This window comes from Schistocerca americana, chromosome 1, assembly GCF_021461395.2.
Source record: "Schistocerca americana isolate TAMUIC-IGC-003095 chromosome 1, iqSchAmer2.1, whole genome shotgun sequence".
NCBI lineage: Eukaryota > Metazoa > Arthropoda > Insecta > Orthoptera > Acrididae > Schistocerca > Schistocerca americana.
This window is the reverse complement of record NC_060119.1, coordinates 635,527,361-635,552,686: the sequence shown is the minus strand read 5'-3', so window position 1 is coordinate 635,552,686 and position 25,326 is coordinate 635,527,361. Positions and strand designations below refer to the sequence as shown.

The 25,326-nt window shown below is 41.1% G+C and overlaps 1 protein-coding gene across 2 annotated transcripts in view; it reads left to right on the top strand.

Moving 5' to 3' along the window:
- Window positions 1-25,326, top strand: part of LOC124607495 (toll-like receptor 2 type-2) — a 134,729-nt gene that overhangs the window by 91,593 nt on the left and 17,810 nt on the right. The window contains exon 10 of one of the 2 annotated variants that reach the window (XM_047139879.1): window positions 22,389-22,496. The exons of the other annotated variant lie outside the window; for it this stretch is intronic. Coding sequence (XP_046995835.1) covers window positions 22,389-22,496 — 108 coding nt within the window. The remainder of the gene's footprint in view (window positions 1-22,388; window positions 22,497-25,326) is intronic. 2 annotated transcript variants of the gene reach the window in all.

Here is a 25,326-nt window from a genome sequence, read left to right as displayed (position 1 = left end):
AGGAGGTGGAGATTACTGTTTTAACGTCCCGTCGACAACGATGTCATTAGAGACGGAGCACAAGCTCGGATTAGGGAAGGATGGGGAAGGAAATCGGCCGTGCGCTTCCTAAGGAACCATCCCGGCATTTGCCTGAAGCGATTTAGCGAAATCATTGAAAACCTAAATCAGGATGGCCGGGCGCGGGATTGCACCGTCCTCCTCCCGAATGCACACACAGACAGGTGTTACTTATGTGAAGAACGCCGTTCTTGGAGTCCAGAAATTAAATATACTTTCTAATTGTGTCATCTTGCAGTAGATTATATCGTACGAGTCTTCGATGTGGAAAACGATTGTCAAGTGAATTTAGCGAGGTAACGCCGACCTACACCCGGAAGTAAATGCACTATCGGAGTGTTGACAAATACTTGCTACGACGCTGCCATTTCTAGGCTCTCTGACGAGGCAGTTCTTCAGCGAAATGCTTGCCGTGATTCTCCGATACGGTTCTTCAGAGTGGAGACGCGCGCGCACGTTTGGTTTTTATGCGGCGTTCTCCCCTGATGGTTTCTGACGTCGCCTTGTGGGCTATGTATACATATGAGACATTCAATTATCATCAATCCAGAATCATACAAGTTTCAGCTTCCGGCGTGGAAGAAGGCTGTTGACGCCGACATTATATCATTTCAACGTAGGGAAAGCAAAACGGATCATTCAATGTTTCTCATTCAACATAAAGCATGTGAGATAATTTTCCGTAACGTTCATAATCATCTAAAACTACAAACGAAGTAAAAATACACCGGAAGCTTATTCGAATTGAATATAACGCTTTGCACCTCGATGTCGAATTTGTCCACTTGCAATCTTTTGCAGCATACACATAGAATGTCATGATTACCACGAGAATGAAGAAATATGTTGGTAAGGATGGAAGCAAGAAGAGACGCAGTCAACAAATATTCTATTCCTCATGGCATTCATTTCATTTGGCACGTAAGAAGAGGTAAAGCGGGAATTTACTTTCGTTAACACGAAAGATATGCCGCACATATTGATAACGAGGAAGTCTGCGTCTTCATACGTTTCCTCCTTGAAATCTGTATGCTCTATTATATACTAAGTAGCCCGATCATTGTTTCAGTAATGTTACCCTCTTGTTTGACCCCGTAACGATAAACAGATTCCAAATGCATGTCTCCCTTCCTGGGTTGTTTTTGTGTTTTATTGCTTGGAATTCCTGAAGCAGACCACTGTGCCTTCCCCCCTCGTGGGTTAGGTCTCAAAACTAAACCGCTTTGTATCCAATGGCATAATTTATTCAGACAGCATCAGCATAAGACTATCAAACAAAGCCTTCCATTTACAGTTGCAGCACTCTAACCAGCACTGACCAAAGTGTAATCCACGGTCATGGTCCTAAATTACCAGCTGTCTGCTACTGTGGCAAAGTCCGTGCTACACTTTCGATTCCGCAGCACCATTTTATCTGGTAACACTGTGTAGTTGCACAGTTGTGCTACCAGGTCTGTCCTCACACTGTCAACTTTATGTATCTCACTTCTCCTGTAGCGTAGATCACGAGGAGCCAAAGTAAATGAGTGTATTCTGCATGACGTAACATTCAGTATTCCCTTCTTTCATAGCCACTCTTCATGTGCATCGATACCAAATAGGAATGCGAAAACTCTTGCGAGTGAGAGAATGACAATAACAATCGTAACAAGAACAAGCAAATAATGAATGATGTTTATTCCAACGCAGAACGAGAATGGCTTTAAATATAAAAATCTGTATCTATATCTATATCCATATCTATTGATCTTTGAGTTGGCACAATGCAAATATGTTCTTAGCATTTAGTTACTGAATTTAGTTCTGGACGTTTGCAGAGAAAAGGAAAAGTCGGTACTTCTCGCTAGTGTAATATAATGTGAACCAGCAACTACCCTTTCCTTAGAACACGACTCAAGCAGGTCCTCAAGTAGGTAGCAAGGCACTGCTGCATTCTGTTCCCTGACATTGCTCTGATGACGGTTAATGCAGATAGTTCCGATTATGAAATACAAAACGTATTGCAGGTTAGTTCCTAGGATAGCAACATTAAATTTGCGTTGTAGACGGCACATGAACGTAACGACTATCCATATTACTCATCAATATAAAAAGACAATATTTTGGGAATTTAGCAGGATTACTCAAAATGAATTCTGAAATTGGGTGACTGACTGCACAGGTGCTAAACGTCGTCAAGAGTATACGATGTCCTAATCGCATTAGGAATATGAAGATCGTCTTCGACAGCACGCAACTTTCACATTGCTATCTCCACCCTACTCCAGACAGCCCTCGGTGGAGTTGCACTACGTTGCCGATGTTATGGAAGGCCTTCAAACCGACAACAGACCACATATTGAAAAATACAAGCGAATTCTCTTGCAGCGTAAGCTTATTGTAACTAATCTAAAAATTATTGGAGAGGAACATTGTCCTATTCAAAAAAAGTAAAATGTTACACACTGTTGACGTCAAACGGACATTATCTATGTCCTGTCTTGTGTCCTACTCATCTATAATATCAAGTGTACTATGAAAATGATTATATATAATGGATGATAGGGTAATGCATTGATACCAGATGGTGGGGGCCGGCCGGTGTGGCCGTGCGGTTCTAGGCGCTTCAGTCTGGAACCGCGTGACCGCTACGGTCGCAGGTTCGAATCCTGCCTCGGGCATGGATGTGAGTGATGTAGTTAGGTTAGTTAGGTTTAAGTAGTTCTAAGTTCTAGGGGACTGATGACCTTAGAAGTTAAGTCCCATAGTGCTCAGAGCCATTTGAACTATTTAACACAAAATGACATTAAAAATTAAAGTTATTCACGAGCAGCTAGTTCAGAATATGTATGAACATTAAATGACACGACGAACTGAAATAATATGACGAAGAGTTCAGCGCTCACTGGGAATAGAGCCCCACACATATCGTTGTTGACTACACACAAAGAGACGTCAGCTACCGAATTTTTCTCCACCAGCTGCTCGCAGTAGCATCTTGAACTTACAGTCATCTCGCAAATAGTTCTGTGTCTCACTGGGAGTTAAAAACGTCAGATATCGTTAGTGTTGACAACGAATGAAAATACATTAAAAATCAAAATTATTATCCACCAGCAGATAGGTGTTCTCCTGATAGAGCTTGATAATACATAATTAAATCTTTAGTGCCGGGCCAGGATTCGATCCCATTCACGCGTAATATGTGAAGTTGTTGAGGAATCTGCAGTTTTGAACAAACAACAAATTGTAGCCGAGCTGTATTGCCACGAAGGGATCAAATTCCGCGTTAAGGGCGGTCTGAGTTGCATTCCCAGTTTAGAACCAATTTTATCGACATACAGAAGCTCAAATAAAAGATGGAATAAGTGTCCTGTGACCATACATAGCGTTTGTGTCGTCACTTGAAATAAATAACTAGTATAAGAAAGGTTACTGGTGATAGAGTTTCTACATGTCGCCACTCCAGACTTTATTGTGGTTCAACCTACCGTCTACGTGGTAAAGAAGGAATATCATCTTTAATGTGAATTTTCAGACCACGCAGCCATTATATCTCCTTCACTTGGTGTAGCCAGGAGAGAATGGAATCTGTCTCTCCCTATCTAAAATCATTGACGGAAGTGGGAATCGAACCCAGACCATAGGTATAACAACCTATCATCCGTCCAACAGACCACGAAATCCTCTTCTCTGCGAGTCATTTTTCTATCGTAACGGAGTTGCGCCACGCTGGATGAGAATTCTGACACGCAGGCTCCCTATAGTAATTTGCAGCATGTTCAGTAAATTCATTTACTTGGTTGACCGAATCACCATGAACTAGCTGCCTCGGCTACCCAGTGCATACATTCGACTATTTTGTAATCACAGAAATAAAATCACGTAACTGCCACCTACACACAACTGCCAACAGTGTAGGATGCAGAAGTTTAAATAAGAAGGGTTCCTTTCCACTTGAGCTTTTCTATTGCGCTATCTGTTACTAGAAAACGTCGTTCAGTCCAAAAGAAAAGCTGTAACTGTTTGTCTCTCAGAAGTCAAGACCTGGCCATATGCATAATCTCACAGTGCTGTGGAATCCAAAAGTTCTGGAGGAATAGTTGCCCAGCTCTGGAGCTTATGTAGCTACGTGTCAGCTTGTAGTATAGATAAGATGTCGCGAGTTCGAATACATTAAGTGCTACATTTTTTAAAACGGAATTCTGCTCTCTGCTGAAGGTATCAATCTAATGGAACTTTGAACATTATTTTATTCTTCTTCAAACTTTGTTTGACAGCTTTAACTCAGAACAAGTTTTCTACATGCATGTAATCAATAAACTGCATGTGCATTGTCAGACTGTCATAGGTAACATCAGAGAATTCGCATATATCGTTGATGATTAATTTCTCTATCATGTTTACTATTGTTTTACCAACACTAAAGGAAACCTTACGAAAATTGTCCACTGTATTATAAGAAATGAAATAAAACTAACCATGATAACCTTACGACGAAAGTATCTGTACACAAGCATGCCTCTATCGACACGAATTAGTAAAATACTACTCACTTAGATTTTGATTGGGTCTGTGTTTAATTGGTATGCTGTGTCATACTCAAGAGGTATGCAAATGTGGCAATTCATAAATAAAGTTACGTATTCCTAGAAACCCAAAATTCGCTTGGCAGCAGCGGAAAGAGGCCTTACCTGTTGTGCAGCATTGTAAGTTTTTCAACATTGCACTATGATCTGAAAGCATTTTCTTGCGATTTCCTTATTGATGTTTGATCTGACTGCTTGCAGCTCTTTCACAGAAGCGATAAAAACGTTACAGTCAGTGAGACTGGAACTGCGAACCGTAACTGACGCTTTTTCACAGGTCAGCACGTTACCACAGAGCTGGCGAGGAGGTATGGGTGTGAGCTTCCTATTACGACGGCAATAGGAACTCGAACTCGTAAACCGCTATTTGAAGGTCGAGATTAGTTGCGGTTTCCACCTGCAACGACTTTCCTGGGCTGAAAACCGTAAATTTTCAATCTTTTGTTACCCTTCAAGCGATAATAACTCAGATTATTCAATGGAAATGACAGGTAAAATCAAGTGAACTTTGAGGCTTAATTCCGTGCACACCAGGAAGTAACTCGTCGATCACAGAGTTGCCAAACATACGTTGCCTTGTTGCCAAATCTCAGTTACAGTACCAGCAGGAAGAAGACGAACCGATGTGATCCTACAGCGGTCTGGGAAGTGACCATAGCTGGTGTCTCCAAGTCGCGGCTGCTACGGCCTGGAATACGTAATGCGTCTGATTCGCTTTCTGTAACTAGGTTTAGGGACTGGAGCGTAGTTACTAATAATACTCAGAACTGACTGCAAACTGAGCATCATAAATCAGTAACTCTCATTGTTGTTTTTATATTTCTTTCGTAAGTGTACTCAAAACTAAGAAAGTCATTCACACGCGTTTTCGTGCCTCGCCGATAGTCGAGCACAACATACAAATAAAAATAAAAAAGAATGTGTGTGTGTGTGTGTGTGTGTGTGTGTGTGTGTGTGTGTGTGTGTTTGTGAGAGAGAGAGAGAGAGAGAGAGAGAGAGAGAGAGAGATAAAAAGCAATGAGAGAGAGTGTAAAAAATTGTTGTAAAGAAATTGAATCATGGTATTTAAAGAAATCTTTCATTAAAATGACACGTTCCACATCATTACGAAATGTCGTATTCATGATCTATGGAACAAGAGTTAATCTAATGTAATCTAATCTAATCTAATCACATCATATTGATGATTAGCCATGAAGAGTCATGAATTACCGAAATTTTGGCCCATACCAGTAACCAAATCTAAACTTGAAAATAAAAGACGACAATTTTTGTAATAAACCGTGACTCCTATCGAGACCCTTTCGTCCCTGTTATCTAACCACGAAAGATGTCTGATATACCTCCATTCTGAAGTAACAAAGTGTGCATGCATTTAAAGATGAAGTGCATGATGTGAAGTTCTGTGACGGAGATACGAACCCAACACGTAATCCGATTGTTAACTAAGAAAAATCAAATGTTACGTATCGGTTTTTCTTACGAGCCGCTGGGTGTCTGAATCTAAAATAAGGATACAAACTTTTGTGCCTAAGCGACAATCGAACTGCACACCTACCGTGCATCCACGAATATAGCTTAAGTATCAGTTGCTTACTCATGAACAGTAAGATGTGTGCGTGTTTGACCAGAAATAACGACACCTGTTGCGATTGTTGGAAACACATGAACAGACATTGAAATTGCGCGTTAATTTTCACTAGCAGGTGGGTGTGCACTTGATAAAGCTAGAAATGAAATTATGAATATTTTTGTACTGGATCAGGTTTCAGACCCACATACTTACCGTTGGAGGAGACCTAGAGAAGATTGCAGTCTTGGGAAAAGGAACGAAATGACTGAACTATACTGTTCCGAGAGATTCAGATCCTCGAAAGAGGAGATACGAATTCGAATCACAGTCCAGCACCAAATTTTTAAACGTCTCTAGTTCAATCAAGTACAAGTAAAATAAGAGCCCTGTCCCTTTAAATGGCTATCGCTTCATCAAATAAAATAAAATTTTCTAATGTAAGTAAGCTTACTGGCGACTGTATTTCTGTTTACCATGACTTCCGCTGTGTCATTTCCCAACGTAAACCGGCTCTGCCCAGTTGGTAATGAAGGAACATGATGTTTAATGCGGATTCTGGATTATAACGTCTTTCTCTTGAGGTTACCACAGGTAAAATAAATCTGTTTGTGCCTCTTAAAAGAAAATGCCTGAACCCACGCATTGCACCTGTGATAGCTCGTTCCACCAGACCATTGCGGCCACATTACCCAGCCCCAAGAGTGTGCTGTAACGGATGATGTGCTTAGCTTACAAAATTAGTCACGGTGGAAAAAATGCGAGTCTATTAAATGGTCAAGTAGAAGCAAGCTTCTGACGCAGAGATTATGCTATTCTCATGTCAGCAGGATGTAAAGACTCTTCTAGGCATCATAGGCTGGATGTGAAGCCATTTTGATTTTTCACAAATTCAGCAAATTTCTTAGTTCGAGAAAATCCACTGTGAAGTGTGAAGTTGCCGGATAATTCGATTATTACTGTTATTATTACTACCATTTTATTCATACCGCTGCTGGAACACGACCGTAGTCTTCAGGTAAAACGCGAGACCAGCTAATATGACGTCTGGCGACCGAAAGCACATATCGACAAAATTTTTATCGCCCCTTTCCTCTCAGTGCTGAAGCTATGAGTGTAATTCAATCGAATCTACAATATCATATCAGCTGGTCTCGCGTTTTACCTCAAGACTACGGTCGTAGTCAAGAGTAATGTACTAAGACTGGAGTCAAGACTTCCTCTGGGAAGTGCCGCAGTCTACATGTTGCTAGATCGAGCATATTGCCAGACATAGAATTCTGAGAGGAGCACGACTGTATTGTCCACCTTACGTGAACGACTCGGCGGTCAATTTTTTGGTCTGAGACTGTATCTACAACACATATTGCACGCTGAAGACCCAGAAGAATTTAAAAAAAAAGTAGTTTATGAGAGCAACGTTAACCATAGCGTTCGAAGTATTCATAGTATTGTATACGTGTGTGTAAACGCCTTCCAATGACCACTCAAGAAAGACAAGGATACACAGTCTAGCTCCAATATTATAAATACGCCTCAGTTTGTGGATGAACTCAGACTTAGGTTGATAATAATTGTGAAAATTTAGCAGCACTGTACCCATTGGTGTTAAACTCGTTTTCAACCAATGATTCCCACAGCTACAGGGATACTGCTTGTGATACCTCTTAGACAAAATACTTAAGCAGTGTTATCAGACGAAAAGATCAACCTGACACAAACTGTGGGAAGTTTGTTTTACAACCTTCGTACCTGGATATTCAGCTTTTTCCTATTTGAGATATCTGTGAACGTTGCTGCTTAAGACGTTTTAAGCAGAAACTAAATTCCCTCAGCTTCGACAATGTTTAAAGAAATCGTCTTATTGGCACTAAATCGTGGTTTGTGAATTGTTTACCGGCCGTACTCTGCCGTATTTTGCTGGTTGGAAGGCAAAAGCGTACTGACAAATTTCACACAGAAATTACTGTTACAGTGTACTTATGGAGCCAAATGAGTGAATTGCGTATTTTCCGGTGAGAAACAGCACTGGCAAACAGTCTTCGCTACATTAGGTTATTTAAACTGGTGTCACTCTGAGCTAGAATTTATGGTCAGCGACTAAGTGTAAGGTCAACGTTTCGGATGCGAGTTTTGCGACTGTGAAATACTTTCGTACATTATAGAAGCGAATATTAAATTTGAACTAATATTGCGAAAATTTTGTACTTGGACAGCTTAGAATGAAAATACTTCTGTTTATTTCAAAGGGAAACAATAGATTTTCTAAAACACTGTCTGTCATACACAACTTGAAACAGGTCATGTCGACCAAATCATGTGGAAGAACTAACAGCAACGTATATCGGAAGGCAGTAAGATCTCTTGCCTTTTGGTTTGTCAGTACTCGATAGCCATTTCTAGGCGAAAGTAAATGAAGAAAGGCACTGCGTTTTTGTTACCAAGTAACGTCTTCGTCAATGACTTTAGTTTTAAAGTAATCTACGAGTAATTGCTGGTGTTTGATATTAACATGAAAAGGATTCCGTAGACAGGGAAAGAACCTGTTCTTGGGAAACTACATCTATAGTGACCAAAAGGCATTAAATGATGTTCAAGCACTTGTGTTACAGCAGCGGTATGAATAAAATGGTAGTAATAATAACAGTAATAATCGAATTATCCGGCAACTTCACACTTCACAGTGGATTTTCTCGAACTAAGAAATTTGCTGAATTTGTGAAAAATCAAAATGGCTTCACATCCAGCCTATGATGCCTAGAAGAGTCTTTACATCCTGCTGACATGAGAATAGCATAATCTCTGCGTCAGAAGCTTGCTTCTACTTGACCATTTAATAGACTCGCATTTTTTCCACCGTGACTAATTTTGTAAGCTAAGCACATCATCCGTTACAGCACACTCTTGGGGCTGGGTAATGTGGCCACAATGGTATGGTGGAACGAGCTATCACAGGTGCAATGCGTGGGTTCAGGCATTTTCTTTTAAGAGGCACAAACAGATTTATTTTACCTGTGGTAACCTCAAGAGAAAGACGTTATAATCCAGAATCCGCATTAAACATCATGTTCCTTCATTACCAACTGGGCAGAGCCGGTTTACATTGGGAAATGACACAGCGGAAGGCATGATAAACAGAAATACAGTCGCCAGTAAGCTTACTTACATTAGAAAATTTTATTTTATTTGATGAAGCGATAGCCATTTAAAGGGACAGGGCTCTTATTTTACTTGTACTTGATTGAACTAGAGACGTTTAAAAATTTGGTGCTGGACTGTGATTCGAATTCATATCTCCTCTTTCGAGGATCTGAATCTCTCGGAACAGTATAATTCAGTCATTTCGTTCCTTTTCCCAAGACTGCAATCTTCTCTAGGTCTCCTCCAACGGTAAGTATGTGGGTCTGAAACCTGATCCAGTACAAAAATATTCATAATTTCATTTCTAGCTTTATCAAGTGCACACCCACCTGCTAGTGAAAATTAACGCGCAATTTCAATGTCTGTTCATGTGTTTCCAACAATCGCAACAGGTGTCGTTATTTCTGGTCAAACACGCACACATCTTACTGTTCATGAGTAAGCAACTGATACTTAAGCTATATTCGTGGATGCACGGTAGGTGTGCAGTTCGATTGTCGCTTAGGCACAAAAGTTTGTATCCTTATTTTAGATTCAGACACCCAGCGGCTCGTAAGAAAAACCGATACGTAACATTTGATTTTTCTTAGTTAACAATCGGATTACGTGTTGGGTTCGTATCTCCGTCACAGAACTTCACATCATGCACTTCATCTTTAAATGCATGCACACTTTGTTACTTCAGAATGGAGGTATATCAGACATCTTTCGTGGTTAGATAACAGGGACGAAAGGGTCTCGATAGGAGTCACGGTTTATTACAAAAATTGTCGTCTTTTATTTTCAAGTTTAGATTTGGTTACTGGTATGGGCCAAAATTTCGGTAATTCATGACTCTTCATGGCTAATCATCAATATGATGTGATTAGATTAGATTAGATTACATTAGATTAACTCTTGTTCCATAGATCATGAATACGACATTTCGTAATGATGTGGAACGTGTCATTTTAATGAAAGATTTCTTTAAATACCATGATTCAATTTCTTTACAACAATTTTTTACACTCTCTCTCATTGCTTTTTATCTCTCTCTCTCTCTCTCTCTCTCTCTCTCTCTCTCTCTCACAAACACACACACACACACACACACACACACACACACACACACACACACATTCTTTTTTATTTTTATTTGTATGTTGTGCTCGACTATCGGCGAGGCACGAAAACGCGTGTGAATGACTTTCTTAGTTTTGAGTACACTTACGAAAGAAATATAAAAACAACAATGAGAGTTACTGATTTATGATGCTCAGTTTGCAGTCAGTTCTGAGTATTATTAGTAACTACGCTCCAGTCCCTAAACCTAGTTACAGAAAGCGAATCAGACGCATTACGTATTCCAGGCCGTAGCAGCCGCGACTTGGAGACACCAGCTATGGTCACTTCCCAGACCGCTGTAGGATCACATCGGTTCGTCTTCTTCCTGCTGGTACTGTAACTGAGATTTGGCAACAAGGCAACGTATGTTTGGCAACTCTGTGATCGACGAGTTACTTCCTGGTGTGCACGGAATTAAGCCTCAAAGTTCACTTGATTTTACCTGTCATTTCCATTGAATAATCTGAGTTATTATCGCTTGAAGGGTAACAAAAGATTGAAAATTTACGGTTTTCAGCCCAGGAAAGTCGTTGCAGGTGGAAACCGCAACTAATCTCGACCTTCAAATAGCGGTTTACGAGTTCGAGTTCCTATTGCCGTCGTAATAGGAAGCTCACACCCATACCTCCTCGCCAGCTCTGTGGTAACGTGCTGACCTGTGAAAAAGCGTCAGTTACGGTTCGCAGTTCCAGTCTCACTGACTGTAACGTTTTTATCGCTTCTGTGAAAGAGCTGCAAGCAGTCAGATCAAACATCAATAAGGAAATCGCAAGAAAATGCTTTCAGATCATAGTGCAATGTTGAAAAACTTACAATGCTGCACAACAGGTAAGGCCTCTTTCCGCTGCTGCCAAGCGAATTTTGGGTTTCTAGGAATACGTAACTTTATTTATGAATTGCCACATTTGCATACCTCTTGAGTATGACACAGCATACCAATTAAACACAGACCCAATCAAAATCTAAGTGAGTAGTATTTTACTAACTCGTGTCGATAGAGGCATGCTTGTGTACAGATACTTTCGTCGTAAGGTTATCATGGTTAGTTTTATTTCATTTCTTATAATACAGTGGACAATTTTCGTAAGGTTTCCTTTAGTGTTGGTAAAACAATAGTAAACATGATAGAGAAATTAATCATCAACGATATATGCGAATTCTCTGATGTTACCTATGACAGTCTGACAATGCACATGCAGTTTATTGATTACATGCATGTAGAAAACTTGTTCTGAGTTAAAGCTGTCAAACAAAGTTTGAAGAAGAATAAAATAATGTTCAAAGTTCCATTAGATTGATACCTTCAGCAGAGAGCAGAATTCCGTTTTAAAAAATGTAGCACTTAATGTATTCGAACTCGCGACATCTTATCTATACTACAAGCTGACACGTAGCTACATAAGCTCCAGAGCTGGGCAACTATTCCTCCAGAACTTTTGGATTCCACAGCACTGTGAGATTATGCATATGGCCAGGTCTTGACTTCTGAGAGACAAACAGTTACAGCTTTTCTTTTGGACTGAACGACGTTTTCTAGTAACAGATAGCGCAATAGAAAAGCTCAAGTGGAAAGGAACCCTTCTTATTTAAACTTCTGCATCCTACACTGTTGGCAGTTGTGTGTAGGTGGCAGTTACGTGATTTTATTTCTGTGATTACAAAATAGTCGAATGTATGCACTGGGTAGCCGAGGCAGCTAGTTCATGGTGATTCGGTCAACCAAGTAAATGAATTTACTGAACATGCTGCAAATTACTATAGGGAGCCTGCGTGTCAGAATTCTCATCCAGCGTGGCGCAACTCCGTTACGATAGAAAAATGACTCGCAGAGAAGAGGATTTCGTGGTCTGTTGGACGGATGATAGGTTGTTATACCTATGGTCTGGGTTCGATTCCCACTTCCGTCAATGATTTTAGATAGGGAGAGACAGATTCCATTCTCTCCTGGCTACACCAAGTGAAGGAGATATAATGGCTGCGTGGTCTGAAAATTCACATTAAAGATGATATTCCTTCTTTACCACGTAGACGGTAGGTTGAACCACAATAAAGTCTGGAGTGGCGACATGTAGAAACTCTATCACCAGTAACCTTTCTTATACTAGTTATTTATTTCAAGTGACGACACAAACGCTATGTATGGTCACAGGACACTTATTCCATCTTTTATTTGAGCTTCTGTATGTCGATAAAATTGGTTCTAAACTGGGAATGCAACTCAGACCGCCCTTAACGCGGAATTTGATCCCTTCGTGGCAATACAGCTCGGCTACAATTTGTTGTTTGTTCAAAACTGCAGATTCCTCAACAACTTCACATATTACGCGTGAATGGGATCGAATCCTGGCCCGGCACTAAAGATTTAATTATGTATTATCAAGCTCTATCAGGAGAACACCTATCTGCTGGTGGATAATAATTTTGATTTTTAATGTATTTTCATTCGTTGTCAACACTAACGATATCTGACGTTTTTAACTCCCAGTGAGACACAGAACTATTTGCGAGATGACTGTAAGTTCAAGATGCTACTGCGAGCAGCTGGTGGAGAAAAATTCGGTAGCTGACGTCTCTTTGTGTGTAGTCAACAACGATATGTGTGGGGCTCTATTCCCAGTGAGCGCTGAACTCTTCGTCATATTATTTCAGTTCGTCGTGTCATTTAATGTTCATACATATTCTGAACTAGCTGCTCGTGAATAACTTTAATTTTTAATGTCATTTTGTGTTAAATAGTTCAAATGGCTCTGAGCACTATGGGACTTAACTTCTAAGGTCATCAGTCCCCTAGAACTTAGAACTACTTAAACCTAACTAACCTAACTACATCACTCACATCCATGCCCGAGGCAGGATTCGAACCTGCGACCGTAGCGGTCACGCGGTTCCAGACTGAAGCGCCTAGAACCGCACGGCCACACCGGCCGGCCCCCACCATCTGGTATCAATGCATTACCCTATCATCCATTATATATAATCATTTTCATAGTACACTTGATATTATAGATGAGTAGGACACAAGACAGGACATAGATAATGTCCGTTTGACGTCAACAGTGTGTAACATTTTACTTTTTTTGAATAGGACAATGTTCCTCTCCAATAATTTTTAGATTAGTTACAATAAGCTTACGCTGCAAGAGAATTCGCTTGTATTTTTCAATATGTGGTCTGTTGTCGGTTTGAAGGCCTTCCATAACATCGGCAACGTAGTGCAACTCCACCGAGGGCTGTCTGGAGTAGGGTGGAGATAGCAATGTGAAAGTTGCGTGCTGTCGAAGACGATCTTCATATTCCTAATGCGATTAGGACATCGTATACTCTTGACGACGTTTAGCACCTGTGCAGTCAGTCACCCAATTTCAGAATTCATTTTGAGTAATCCTGCTAAATTCCCAAAATATTGTCTTTTTATATTGATGAGTAATATGGATAGTCGTTACGTTCATGTGCCGTCTACAACGCAAATTTAATGTTGCTATCCTAGGAACTAACCTGCAATACGTTTTGTATTTCATAATCGGAACTATCTGCATTAACCGTCATCAGAGCAATGTCAGGGAACAGAATGCAGCAGTGCCTTGCTACCTACTTGAGGACCTGCTTGAGTCGTGTTCTAAGGAAAGGGTAGTTGCTGGTTCACATTATATTACACTAGCGAGAAGTACCGACTTTTCCTTTTCTCTGCAAACGTCCAGAACTAAATTCAGTAACTAAATGCTAAGAACATATTTGCATTGTGCCAACTCAAAGATCAATAGATATGGATATAGATATAGATACAGATTTTTATATTTAAAGCCATTCTCGTTCTGCGTTGGAATAAACATCATTCATTATTTGCTTGTTCTTGTTACGATTGTTATTGTCATTCTCTCACTCGCAAGAGTTTTCGCATTCCTATTTGGTATCGATGCACATGAAGAGTGGCTATGAAAGAAGGGAATACTGAATGTTACGTCATGCAGAATACACTCATTTACTTTGGCTCCTCGTGATCTACGCTACAGGAGAAGTGAGATACATAAAGTTGACAGTGTGAGGACAGACCTGGTAGCACAACTGTGCAACTACACAGTGTTACCAGATAAAATGGTGCTGCGGAATCGAAAGTGTAGCACGGACTTTGCCACAGTAGCAGACAGCTGGTAATTTAGGACCATGACCGTGGATTACACTTTGGTCAGTGCTGGTTAGAGTGCTGCAACTGTAAATGGAAGGCTTTGTTTGATAGTCTTATGCTGATGCTGTCTGAATAAATTATGCCATTGGATACAAAGCGGTTTAGTTTTGAGACCTAACCCACGAGGGGGGAAGGCACAGTGGTCTGCTTCAGGAATTCCAAGCAATAAAACACAAAAACAACCCAGGAAGGGAGACATGCATTTGGAATCTGTTTATCGTTACGGGGTCAAACAAGAGGGTAACATTACTGAAACAATGATCGGGCTACTTAGTATATAATAGAGCATACAGATTTCAAGGAGGAAACGTATGAAGACGCAGACTTCCTCGTTATCAATATGTGCGGCATATCTTTCGTGTTAACGAAAGTAAATTCCCGCTTTACCTCTTCTTACGTGCCAAATGAAATGAATGCCATGAGGAATAGAATATTTGTTGACTGCGTCTCTTCTTGCTTCCATCCTTACCAACATATTTCTTCATTCTCGTGGTAATCATGACATTCTATGTGTATGCTGCAAAAGATTGCAAGTGGACAAATTCGACATCGAGGTGCAAAGCGTTATATTCAATTCGAATAAGCTTCCGGTGTATTTTTACTTCGTTTGTAGTTTTAGATGATTATGAACGTTACGGAAAATTATCTCACATGCTTTATGTTGAATGAGAAACATTGAATGATCCGTTTTGCTTTCCCTACGTTGAAATGATATAATGTCGGCGTCAACAGCCTTCTTCCACGCCGGAAGCTGAAACTTGTATGATTCTGGATTGATGATAATTGAATGTCTCATATGTATACATAGCCCACAAGGCGACGTCAGAAACCATCAGGGGAGAACGCCGCATAAAAACCAAACGTGCGCGCGCGTCTCCACTCTGAAGAACCGTATCGGAGAATCACGGCAAGCATTTCGCTGAAGAACTGCCTCGTCAGAGAGCCTAGAAATGGCAGCGTCGTAGCAAGTATTTGTCAACACTCCGATAGTGCATTTACTTCCGGGTGTAGGTCGGCGTTACCTCGCTAAATTCACTTGACAATCGTTTTCCACATCGAAGACTCGTACGATATAATCTACTGCAAGATGACACAATTAGAAAGTATATTTAATTTCTGGACTCCAAGAACGGCGTTCTTCACATAAGTAACACCTGTCTGTGTGTGCATTCGGGAGGAGGACGGTGCAATCCCGCGCCCGGCCATCCTGATTTAGGTTTTCAATGATTTCGCTAAATCGCTTCAGGCAAATGCCGGGATGGTTCCTTAGGAAGCGCACGGCCGATTTCCTTCCCCATCCTTCCCTAATCCGAGCTTGTGCTCCGTCTCTAATGACATCGTTGTCGACGGGACGTTAAAACAGTAATCTCCACCTCCTCTGTTCGTGTGTTTAAGGTTGCGTTTTGAGGCTCAGGCAACATCGCAGTGACTATATTCCGCCTCTGGCAGCCAGTGTGTCGTTAGCTCAGAGGTTCCCTTGTGCGTTGCAGTGCTTGTACTATAAGACATAGCAGTTCGAATCACGGTAGAAGCCGCTGACTACAACCTTTTATTTTCCATTTTAATTAATGGAGTTGCAAACTGCTAGTAAAAATTTCTTATGCGAAATCTGAAGAATGCCTTTAAACATCAATCTTCGTCCGATTTCGACTTAGTAAATTAAGTTAATATCATGGATTTCTGCTTTGCAAATTCCAAGGTGCTTCACTGTAAAATAGACCCTGAAAAGATTCAAACCGACTGTCAACGATATAAATTTGAGCTTTGTTCGTCATATAGGTCTAACATGTCAGAAGGTTGTTTATGAAGTGCACATGTTCATTAATATAGTTCCCTTCTTCTAAATTTTTGCAATAGCATTTAACTGTAGACGTTTTCTAACACCGGTGTTAGCAATTCCTTTCCGTTCTCTGAAACCTTCAAAACGACAAATTTTTCTGGTTTAAATCTGATGACCTTAACTATCACTTCCGATCAACAATAAATACTTCATGAACTCCAAATGTGCAGTGTTCCTGCACTGCTACAGAGCATGCATTGCAAGGTATTCACACAGTTTATCGCATAGACTTACCATAAGGAATGAAACAAGAACTGTAATACACTTTACACCACAGACGCTCACTCTGGCTTGACGAAAACATCCAAACATTGACCAAAAGTTGCACAAATAATTGAGTTTGAAAGGAAAAGAAACGAGGTATGAAGCATTTATAAATTCATCGAATGTAGTGAGGTGGTTTCATTTCGTCCCAGTCTATAAAATTAATTTCGGGCCATACTCAGCTCTTGCCGATTAATGTAATATAATACCCGCCTACTAATCAGGGCGTCTGTCTCCGTTGCTTTTGAGCGTGAATGGAAATTGTAGACATTTTCTGTGGAGCAACATTTAATAATCAAGCGTTTTAAATCATCAAAAGCGATGAGCGGTAGCAGGCGCTTTCGATAACGAACGGGGGAGTGCAGCGCCGCTGCTGTCGCCACGGTCGCTGCCAGTAGCCAGCAAATGGATCCCGGAGCTTTGCCGCATACGGCGTCCAGAGGAGGACTGTCTGCAGGAAATCTGCCGCAAAATCGTTACTGGATAAAATTTTGATATCGGTGTGTCACAAAGCGAAATAGATTGAATCTGCGCTACCATTACATTGACGTCTTCAGCATTCAGACAGAAGAGGCTATAAAAATATTTTATGCCAGCTGCTCTCGATCCACTGACATTATGAACAGAAACAACGCACGCTCCCGCTAGACCACAGGCGTAATCAGCCTACAGTTTCTCTATCATGGGACAAGTGGACAAGTTTTCCTCCAGGAAGTGCCGCAGTCTACAGTGTTGCCAGATTGTGCAGATAACCGGACTTAGAGAATTAGCGAGTTGGCCAGTTTTTTTGTCCCATGTCGCGATCGGCGCGGACTTAGCCTCTGAAGCGGCCGGCCGCCGGTCAAGTTTTATGTCAAAGAGTGTACATCACATTTATAGATTTCCGTCCCATTCGGGTGATTACTTTGTCGCATGCAGCTTTTTTTCTTTTTCTATATTTCCCTGAGTTCGGTGGAACGCATCCACCGAGATGACCTTATGCATTTGTCGTCTTCGGATTTCTTCATCCTTAGAAGATTTCTTAGAAGTTTCGAAGGTCAGCGCATGGTAACTTCCTTCTTTGATTTTTCCCACTAGGGTTCAGTTGTTTACGCCTTCTAGTAGTCTAGATTACTGTAATCGAAAGATGTTAACCCCTCCCATTCATTACTCGACCAATATATAATCACAAAACCAAAGCTAGCCCATCCATTCTGCATCAGTCTCTTTCTACATTCTCATTAATACAGGCACTGGACAAAAATATGCAGACACCACGAAAAATGCATGCTTGAACATAAATTCAGAGGCTATATGAGGCAGCAGGTTCCGCTGTTTTATGTGACTGCCAACGGCAACGTATGTTCTCAAAACGTTGCAAGTGTTAGCCGTAGAGTTTTGTGTTGTCCTTGCATTTTCTCAAAGCTAAGCAAATGGTTGGTGTTCGTGTGGTGGGTGCTTCTATAGCCGAGGTATCAAAAGTGTTTGGTGATTCTAGAGGCTCCATATTGAAGATTTACTCTTAGGTGGCAGAAGGCATGAGGTAGCGATATGCATATATACAAGTGACAGTATCATCGCATACACACGGTATAAAAAGGCAATACTTATGCGGAACAGTAATTTGTACTCAGGTGATTTGTGTGAGAAGGTTTCCGATGTGATTACAGCCGCATGACGGGAATTAATGGACCTTGAGCATGGAATGATAGTTGGAGCTATACGCATAGAACATTCCATTTGGAATTCAATGCTACGTGATCCACAGTGTCAAGAATGAGCCGCAAATACCAAATTTCAGGCACTAGCTCTCACCACGGAGATCGCAGTGGCCAACGGCCTTCACTTAGTGACAGAGAGCAGCTTCGTTTGCACTGAGTTGTCAGTGCTAACAAACATGAAACACTGCGTGAAATAACCGCAGAAATAAATTTAGGACTTAGACGAACATATCCGTTACCACAGCATGTCAAAATTTGGCGTTAATAGGCTATGGCAGCAGATGACCGACGTGAGTGCCTTTGCTAACAGCACATTGCCTCCATTGTCTCTCCTGGCCTCGTGGCCATATAGGTTGGACCCATGACGACTGGAAAACAGTGGCCTAGTGGCCTGGTCAGATGAGTCCCCATTTCAGATGGTAAGAGCTGATGGTAGCCTTCGAGTGTGGTGCAGGCCCCACGGAAGCCATGCACCCATGTTGTCAACAGGGCAATGTACATGCTGGTAGCGGCTCCACAATGGTGTGGGCTGAGCCCCTGGTCCAACTGAACGGAACGTAGACAGGATATGATTTTATTCGGCTACTTGTAAATCGTTTTCAGCAATTCATAGACTTTATGTTACCAAGGAACGGTAGAATTTTTATGGATGATAGTGCACCAGTGCACCATGTCACTGGGCCGCAATTGTTCGCGATTGGTTTGAAGAACATTCTGGACAGGTCTAGTGAAAGAACTGGCCATCCAGATCGCCCAGCATTAATCCCATCGAACATTTATGGGACGTGATCTAGAGATAATTTCGTACACAAACTTCTGCACCGGCTACACTTTCGCAGTTGTGGATGACTATAAATGCAGCACGGCTCAATATTTCTGCACGGGAATTCCAACTACTCGTTAATTCGATGCCACGTCGAAATGCTGCACGACGCTGGGCCAAAGGCACACCGACACAATACACATAACTTGTGTCACCTCACTGTATACCGCATACAGGGAAAAGGGAGAAAGGCACAACGTGGACAAAGTGCTCGTGACAAACGATGATTGAAGAGGATTATGACGAAAAATAAGAGGACAAGAGTCGAAGCGAATGTTTCACATGTGAACCCTGTCAGCACTAAAAGTAACACGAAGAGATATCCATAAACTGGAAATTGCTGGGCAAGCTAGAATTCCCAAACCACATCATCCGTGATACAATCCCCGTAATAAGGAAAACCCGTTGGCATGGCCATAAAACCTGGCCTATAGGGCAATACCAGAAAGTCATTTCGTCGGATGAGTCTTGTTTCATATTGCTTCCAACTCCGAGTTTACTTCCAAGATTATAGTTTTGGCGGTCATATCGCGGAATTCCATGCGCCCCATTGTTTACAACGTCGCGTTATGGCCACGGTTTATGTGACCAATTTGGCTGATCTATTTCATTCCATGGTACAGTATTCGTTCCTCAACGGTGATGTTGTGCTTCAAGATGTCAGGGCCCCTGTTCACACAGCTCGCATCGTTAAGGACACGTTTTGAGAGCACGAGGATGAACTATCGCACCTCTCCTGGCCATTACAATCACAAGACTACAATATTATCGAGCCTTTGAAGTCTACTTTGGAGAGAAGGGTGCCTGATAGCTATCCACCTCCACCATCGTTACCCGAATGTGGCACTATTGTGCAGATAGAAACCGAGACAGCACCTGTATTTATCCACTCCAAGACGACTGGAAGCTATTATAAAATCCATCGGTTTTCCTGCACCGCTTTAGGCACAGTGATGTGTTGTGTTTTTGGTTTTTCCATATTTTTGTCAACCCTCTGTATATGAATCCCTTAATCTCCTCATATAATCTAAGTCCACTGTTCTGATCTTGCCCTTTCTTATGTTGGTAAGCGGTCACCTTTATGCATCGTAAGAAGTTACATATATTCAGTATCACTATGGAATATTTTGCTGTGTTCTGCCGACTATTACTATCGTTCCAAATCAGTCCATGTGGAGACTTCGTCTCTATTTTGTCGCCCATGGCTTTTTTGCGGGCACTTTCACTACGTTATGACAATGCCTAAATATTTAAAAATTTTATATTTTTTATTTTCTTATCACGCAATAGAAAATCCGTTCTTTCGTTACCAATATACGTGTACGCCTACTCTTTCTTTTCAAAATTTAGTTTTAGACCTCAGCTGCAACTTTCTAGAATGTGTTCCATAGCGTATATGCTACTTTCGATGGTTATTTGATCGTTTGCAACATTCTGCCCTGTCCATTTAACATACTCATACTTCAACATGTTTGGTCTATACCTTCAGTGCTTGGCTCATCCCTATGTTAAGAAGTAGACAGACTGTAACTTTCCTTAAGGATTTTCATGGCTTTAACAGTTTCTGTTATTATGTTTCCCAGCTTTACTTTTGCTTATGTCTCTTTGTGGAATCTCGTAATTCTATAAATCCGTTCATCTCGTACTTTTAGTCTCTTCATGCCACATGCAATCTTCGTATGCTTAACATGCTTGTTCAACAGAAGTCGCGTGCCTTTTCCTGTTACTAGCTACATTCTTCAGTCTTATAGTGGATAATATCTAAACATAATCTACCTGTTCTAGCGCCACTTTGTACCTCGGAGAAATTTTTCAATCTTCTTCCTTAAAGATATTAGAGGAAAGTTTTGTTATTCCATGTACTACACAAATTCCATGCAATTTGGACAACGCCCCTTGTTTCCCTTTTTATGGATCTTACTAATAAAAGACAAGTCAACAAGTCATATCCTCATCTTGTTCTATTTTGTTAAAAATTACACACAAATATTTCATATTAATTATTAATCTGTAAAACATATGGGGAATGTTATTTGAGATCGTCTTTGGTTAAATCCATAATTAGGGTAAATCAGTTTAACACACATCTCTGAATGTTTTATACTTAGTAACTTTCGAAAATTTTCAAATTCGATTTTTGGAGTGCTTTCTGGAAATGCTTCATAGTGCGTAAAGAAATTTATGTCCGATCATTGACCTTGAAATGCTATATAAAAAAAATCGAAGGAGGCGCCCTCTGAACACATACCTTGTGAAGCCATTTCGCAGTGGTATGGTAAGCTGAAAATCTTTCTGGTCTCTAAATGATATGTACAATTGACAGGAGGGGAATCAATTTGGTCTAAGTTATTTGAGAGCGCTTGAAATGAACATAAATTCTTCATATATCTTACAGAAACGTTTATCAATTGCTCTTACGCAAAGCACTATTACATGTTCATCATTATTTAAATAAATGCAACTCCAGCTGTACGGTAGAATATTCTATGCTTCAAACTAGCAGTCTTAATGCCGCTCAGACTACAGTATATCTGTCATCAACACGATCCATGTGAAACTCAGTACTGGCCTAGGCGAAGAACGGCAGCAACGTATTCATCGAAAATTTTGACCAATGGTTGGTTTGTAACGAATCAGTAACCGTTTTATATGTGAATCTCTTACCAGTAGTATACGAGAGTACGAAATTATACTACCACGTTAAGCAGCCTATGTTTCAAACGAGCCAAAGACGCGAATTCTTGCACCGCTAGTTCTCAGTATACATCATGCCATACATGCATCTATAGCTATACTACGCAAACAATGGTACGATATGACGAGAGAATATATTTTTCTCGCTGTTACAATTGCAGGTAGTGTGCAATAGTAACTAATGCATATACAAATCTGCCCGAATTTCTCTGCTTACAGAGTCATTAACAATACGTCTAGGGATGTATTTCCCACATTTTGGAATTGCATCTTCCACGTGGACTTTCAAAACGGAAATAGACATTCCTGGCAATGAGAATTTCCGTGACAAATTTCTCAGCTTTTGTCTGTCTTTTCTGTATAGTTGTCGTTAATACAGTTCAGCAAGAGTTCCATTAAATAACAAAAGAGTGTTTAATTTTTGAACATTTGTCCGTCCAGATATGAGATAACTTACATGATGCACCTGATGGAGATGCGACGTGAGAGAGTGGCCGCCGAGAGGCGTAATTCAGGCAGCTACAAATACGACGCTTTCGTCTGCTACAGGTGAGTAACGCATTCAGCACTCGCCAATTCCGCGAAACGGCTCTGGAAGACGTACTGCTCTCCCGTTATGTCGACAATGGTGATCTCTAGTTACTTGTAGCACTGTGCTTGGGTCCCACTCTCAAACATTCCGCTGTACAAGAAACTCTATTGTGAGATTTTTACTTTCCGGAGCTATCTTTATAGACTGCTACACTCTAGCGATGATCTAGCGATGATCTGATCAAGTTTATCTTGGCATTATAATATCAAATAAAATACACTGATCAGCCAAAACATTATGACCACAGCCCACCGTGGCGTTGGATGCAGCATGGTGGCGTTGCGGGCACGTGACGTGATAGCATAAGTGTGTAAGCGGAACAGACATGGACGGGTATCAGCCTAGCGAAGATAAGGGCTGCAACTGGGGAAATACATTGATATGAGCGACTTTGGCAAAGGGCAGACTATTCGGCGAAGCTGGTCGAATGTTCACGGGCTACTGTCACGAGCAGCTACGGAGAGAAGCAGGACAGCGAAACGACCACTAGGCGCTGAATGGTTGGGCGTACACAACTCTTCACAGAACGTGGAGTTAGGAGGGGGTTCAGAGGCTTGTCTGCTCTGTAACGTAGGATAGATGGTGTCTAAGGCATCTCTTACGAAAGACCACAATGCTGGTGCACACATGAGTGTTTTAGAGCACATCGTTCATCGACATTGTTGCACATGGTGCTCCGCAGCAGACTACCCTATGTGATCACACGTTGACCTAACGACACCGTCAGTTACGATTTCAGCGGGCAAGGGACTATCGAGATTCGACCGGAGATCAATGGAAACATGTCAGTTCTTCGGGTCAATCACATGTTTGCTACACTAGGTCGATGGTCATCCCCACGAACGCCGTCATCAAGGTGAAGGGCGGTTCGAAACGTGCTCCGCGCCACGGACGCAGTATTATGTTATGGGAGACATTCCCCTGCACTTGCATGGGACCTATGGTAGTAATCGAAAACACGCTGACAGCTGCGAACCGCCTGCACCCATTCATGCTTGATGACTTCCCCGACGGCGACGTCATCTTTCAGCAGTATAGTTTTCCGTATTTCGGAGCCATAACCGTGCTAAAGTGGTTTGAGGAGTATTATAGCGAATTCACGTTGATTTATAGGTGACCAAATTCGCCTGATGTAAATCCTGTGGAACCCATCTGGGTCGCTATCGGGCGCCATCACCGCGTACTCAAATCAGCGACCCGTTATTTATGCGAGTAAAAGGATCTGTTCGTAGACATGTAATGCCACATACCTCCACAATCCTACCAGCAAACAGTCGGATCCCTGATACGCAGAACCAGTGATGTATTTTGTCCCCAACACGGATATAGAACCTATTAAGCTGGAGGTCATAATGTTTTGGCTCATCACTATATAACAAGCTGTACTTCTCGCAACAGTATGTGCTTCGTTTTCTACACTGACTGATATTATTCTGTCAATGATAACAATGTCATGTGCTGTTTTATTGGCTAGTTAAACATTAATTAAATAAAAAGTTATTTCAATTTGTATTCGCAGTACCAACACCTTAAATGACACTATAGGCATATGCGAAGGACACTCACTTGTTGCCTCCAGCAGATTTAGACATTCAAACAACACCTAAACAATACATCAACTCTCCAAATTTCACTGTTATATACAAAAATATTTTCGCATTTAATTGTATGTACGAGGGATATTCGGAAAGTAAGTTCCGATCAGTCAAGAAATGGAAACCACTGTGAAAATCTCATAAAGTTTTGCACATGTGTGTTCGAAATTGTCTCTAGTATGCCTGTCGGTTGCATAACTTCGCTCTTTTTAGTTCTGAGTGCATGGTGAGCACATAAAGATGCGTAGAAAATAGTGTCTCCCGCCAAGTATGAGGTCCTGGTGAGAGAATTCGCCTGATGTTATGCAGCCCACATTACAGAACTGTCATACGGTTCCTACTTCGTGGCAGTTCTTGGTCGCAGTTTGCAGGGGCAATGAAAATGCTCCTGCAGCGTTTTAGATAGAAAGTATTTGATCACCCGCACTACAGCCGGTAATTGGCTCCCTCTGTGTTTCATCTCTGCTCACATTAATTACTGGCTGTGAAGACAACATTTTCGCACAGACAACGAGCTACAGATGAGCGTACATAATTGGCGGGAAGCAGAGGCGGCTGCTTTCTATGCTGAGGATATTGGAAAGATGGTACAACGCTACGACAAATGTCTAAGTCGGAGTGGTGACTATGTAGAGCAGTGGCTGGAAGCTGTGGCTAACTGTTTCAGGTAAAATATTTCTACTTGTCGCAGTGGTTTCCATTTCGCGATCAATCGGAACTTACTTTCCGAATAGCCCTAGTATACTGACTGTATAGTTGCAACTGCGTTCGTAATTAGTTTAAATTTTTACTAATCGATGAAAGAATTCAATATTTTCGAAGTTTCGTTTGTTCGCAGAGTTAAATTCATAGAGGTCTGTTTGCGATTTAATTTTATTCTTTGAATTATACTGTAATCCTTTATAAAATCACTGGTCATTCCAGAGACTAACATACAAGCAAAAGAAATCTCACCTTGCTTTTAACAAGATTATTCACATGTCACGAATATAAAAACAATTCCATTCAATAGGACGAAGTAATCCTATTCTGCTCGTAAATAAATTCATCAGTTGACATAAGTGATACTTCGCGACGATATGTAGTATGGTATTTACAAAACTCGATGTATAGCGACTACCAACTTTACATTTCCACGGGTAAAATGGCGTACGCAGCCATAGAAACGATAATACGACCTCTGTTACTCACC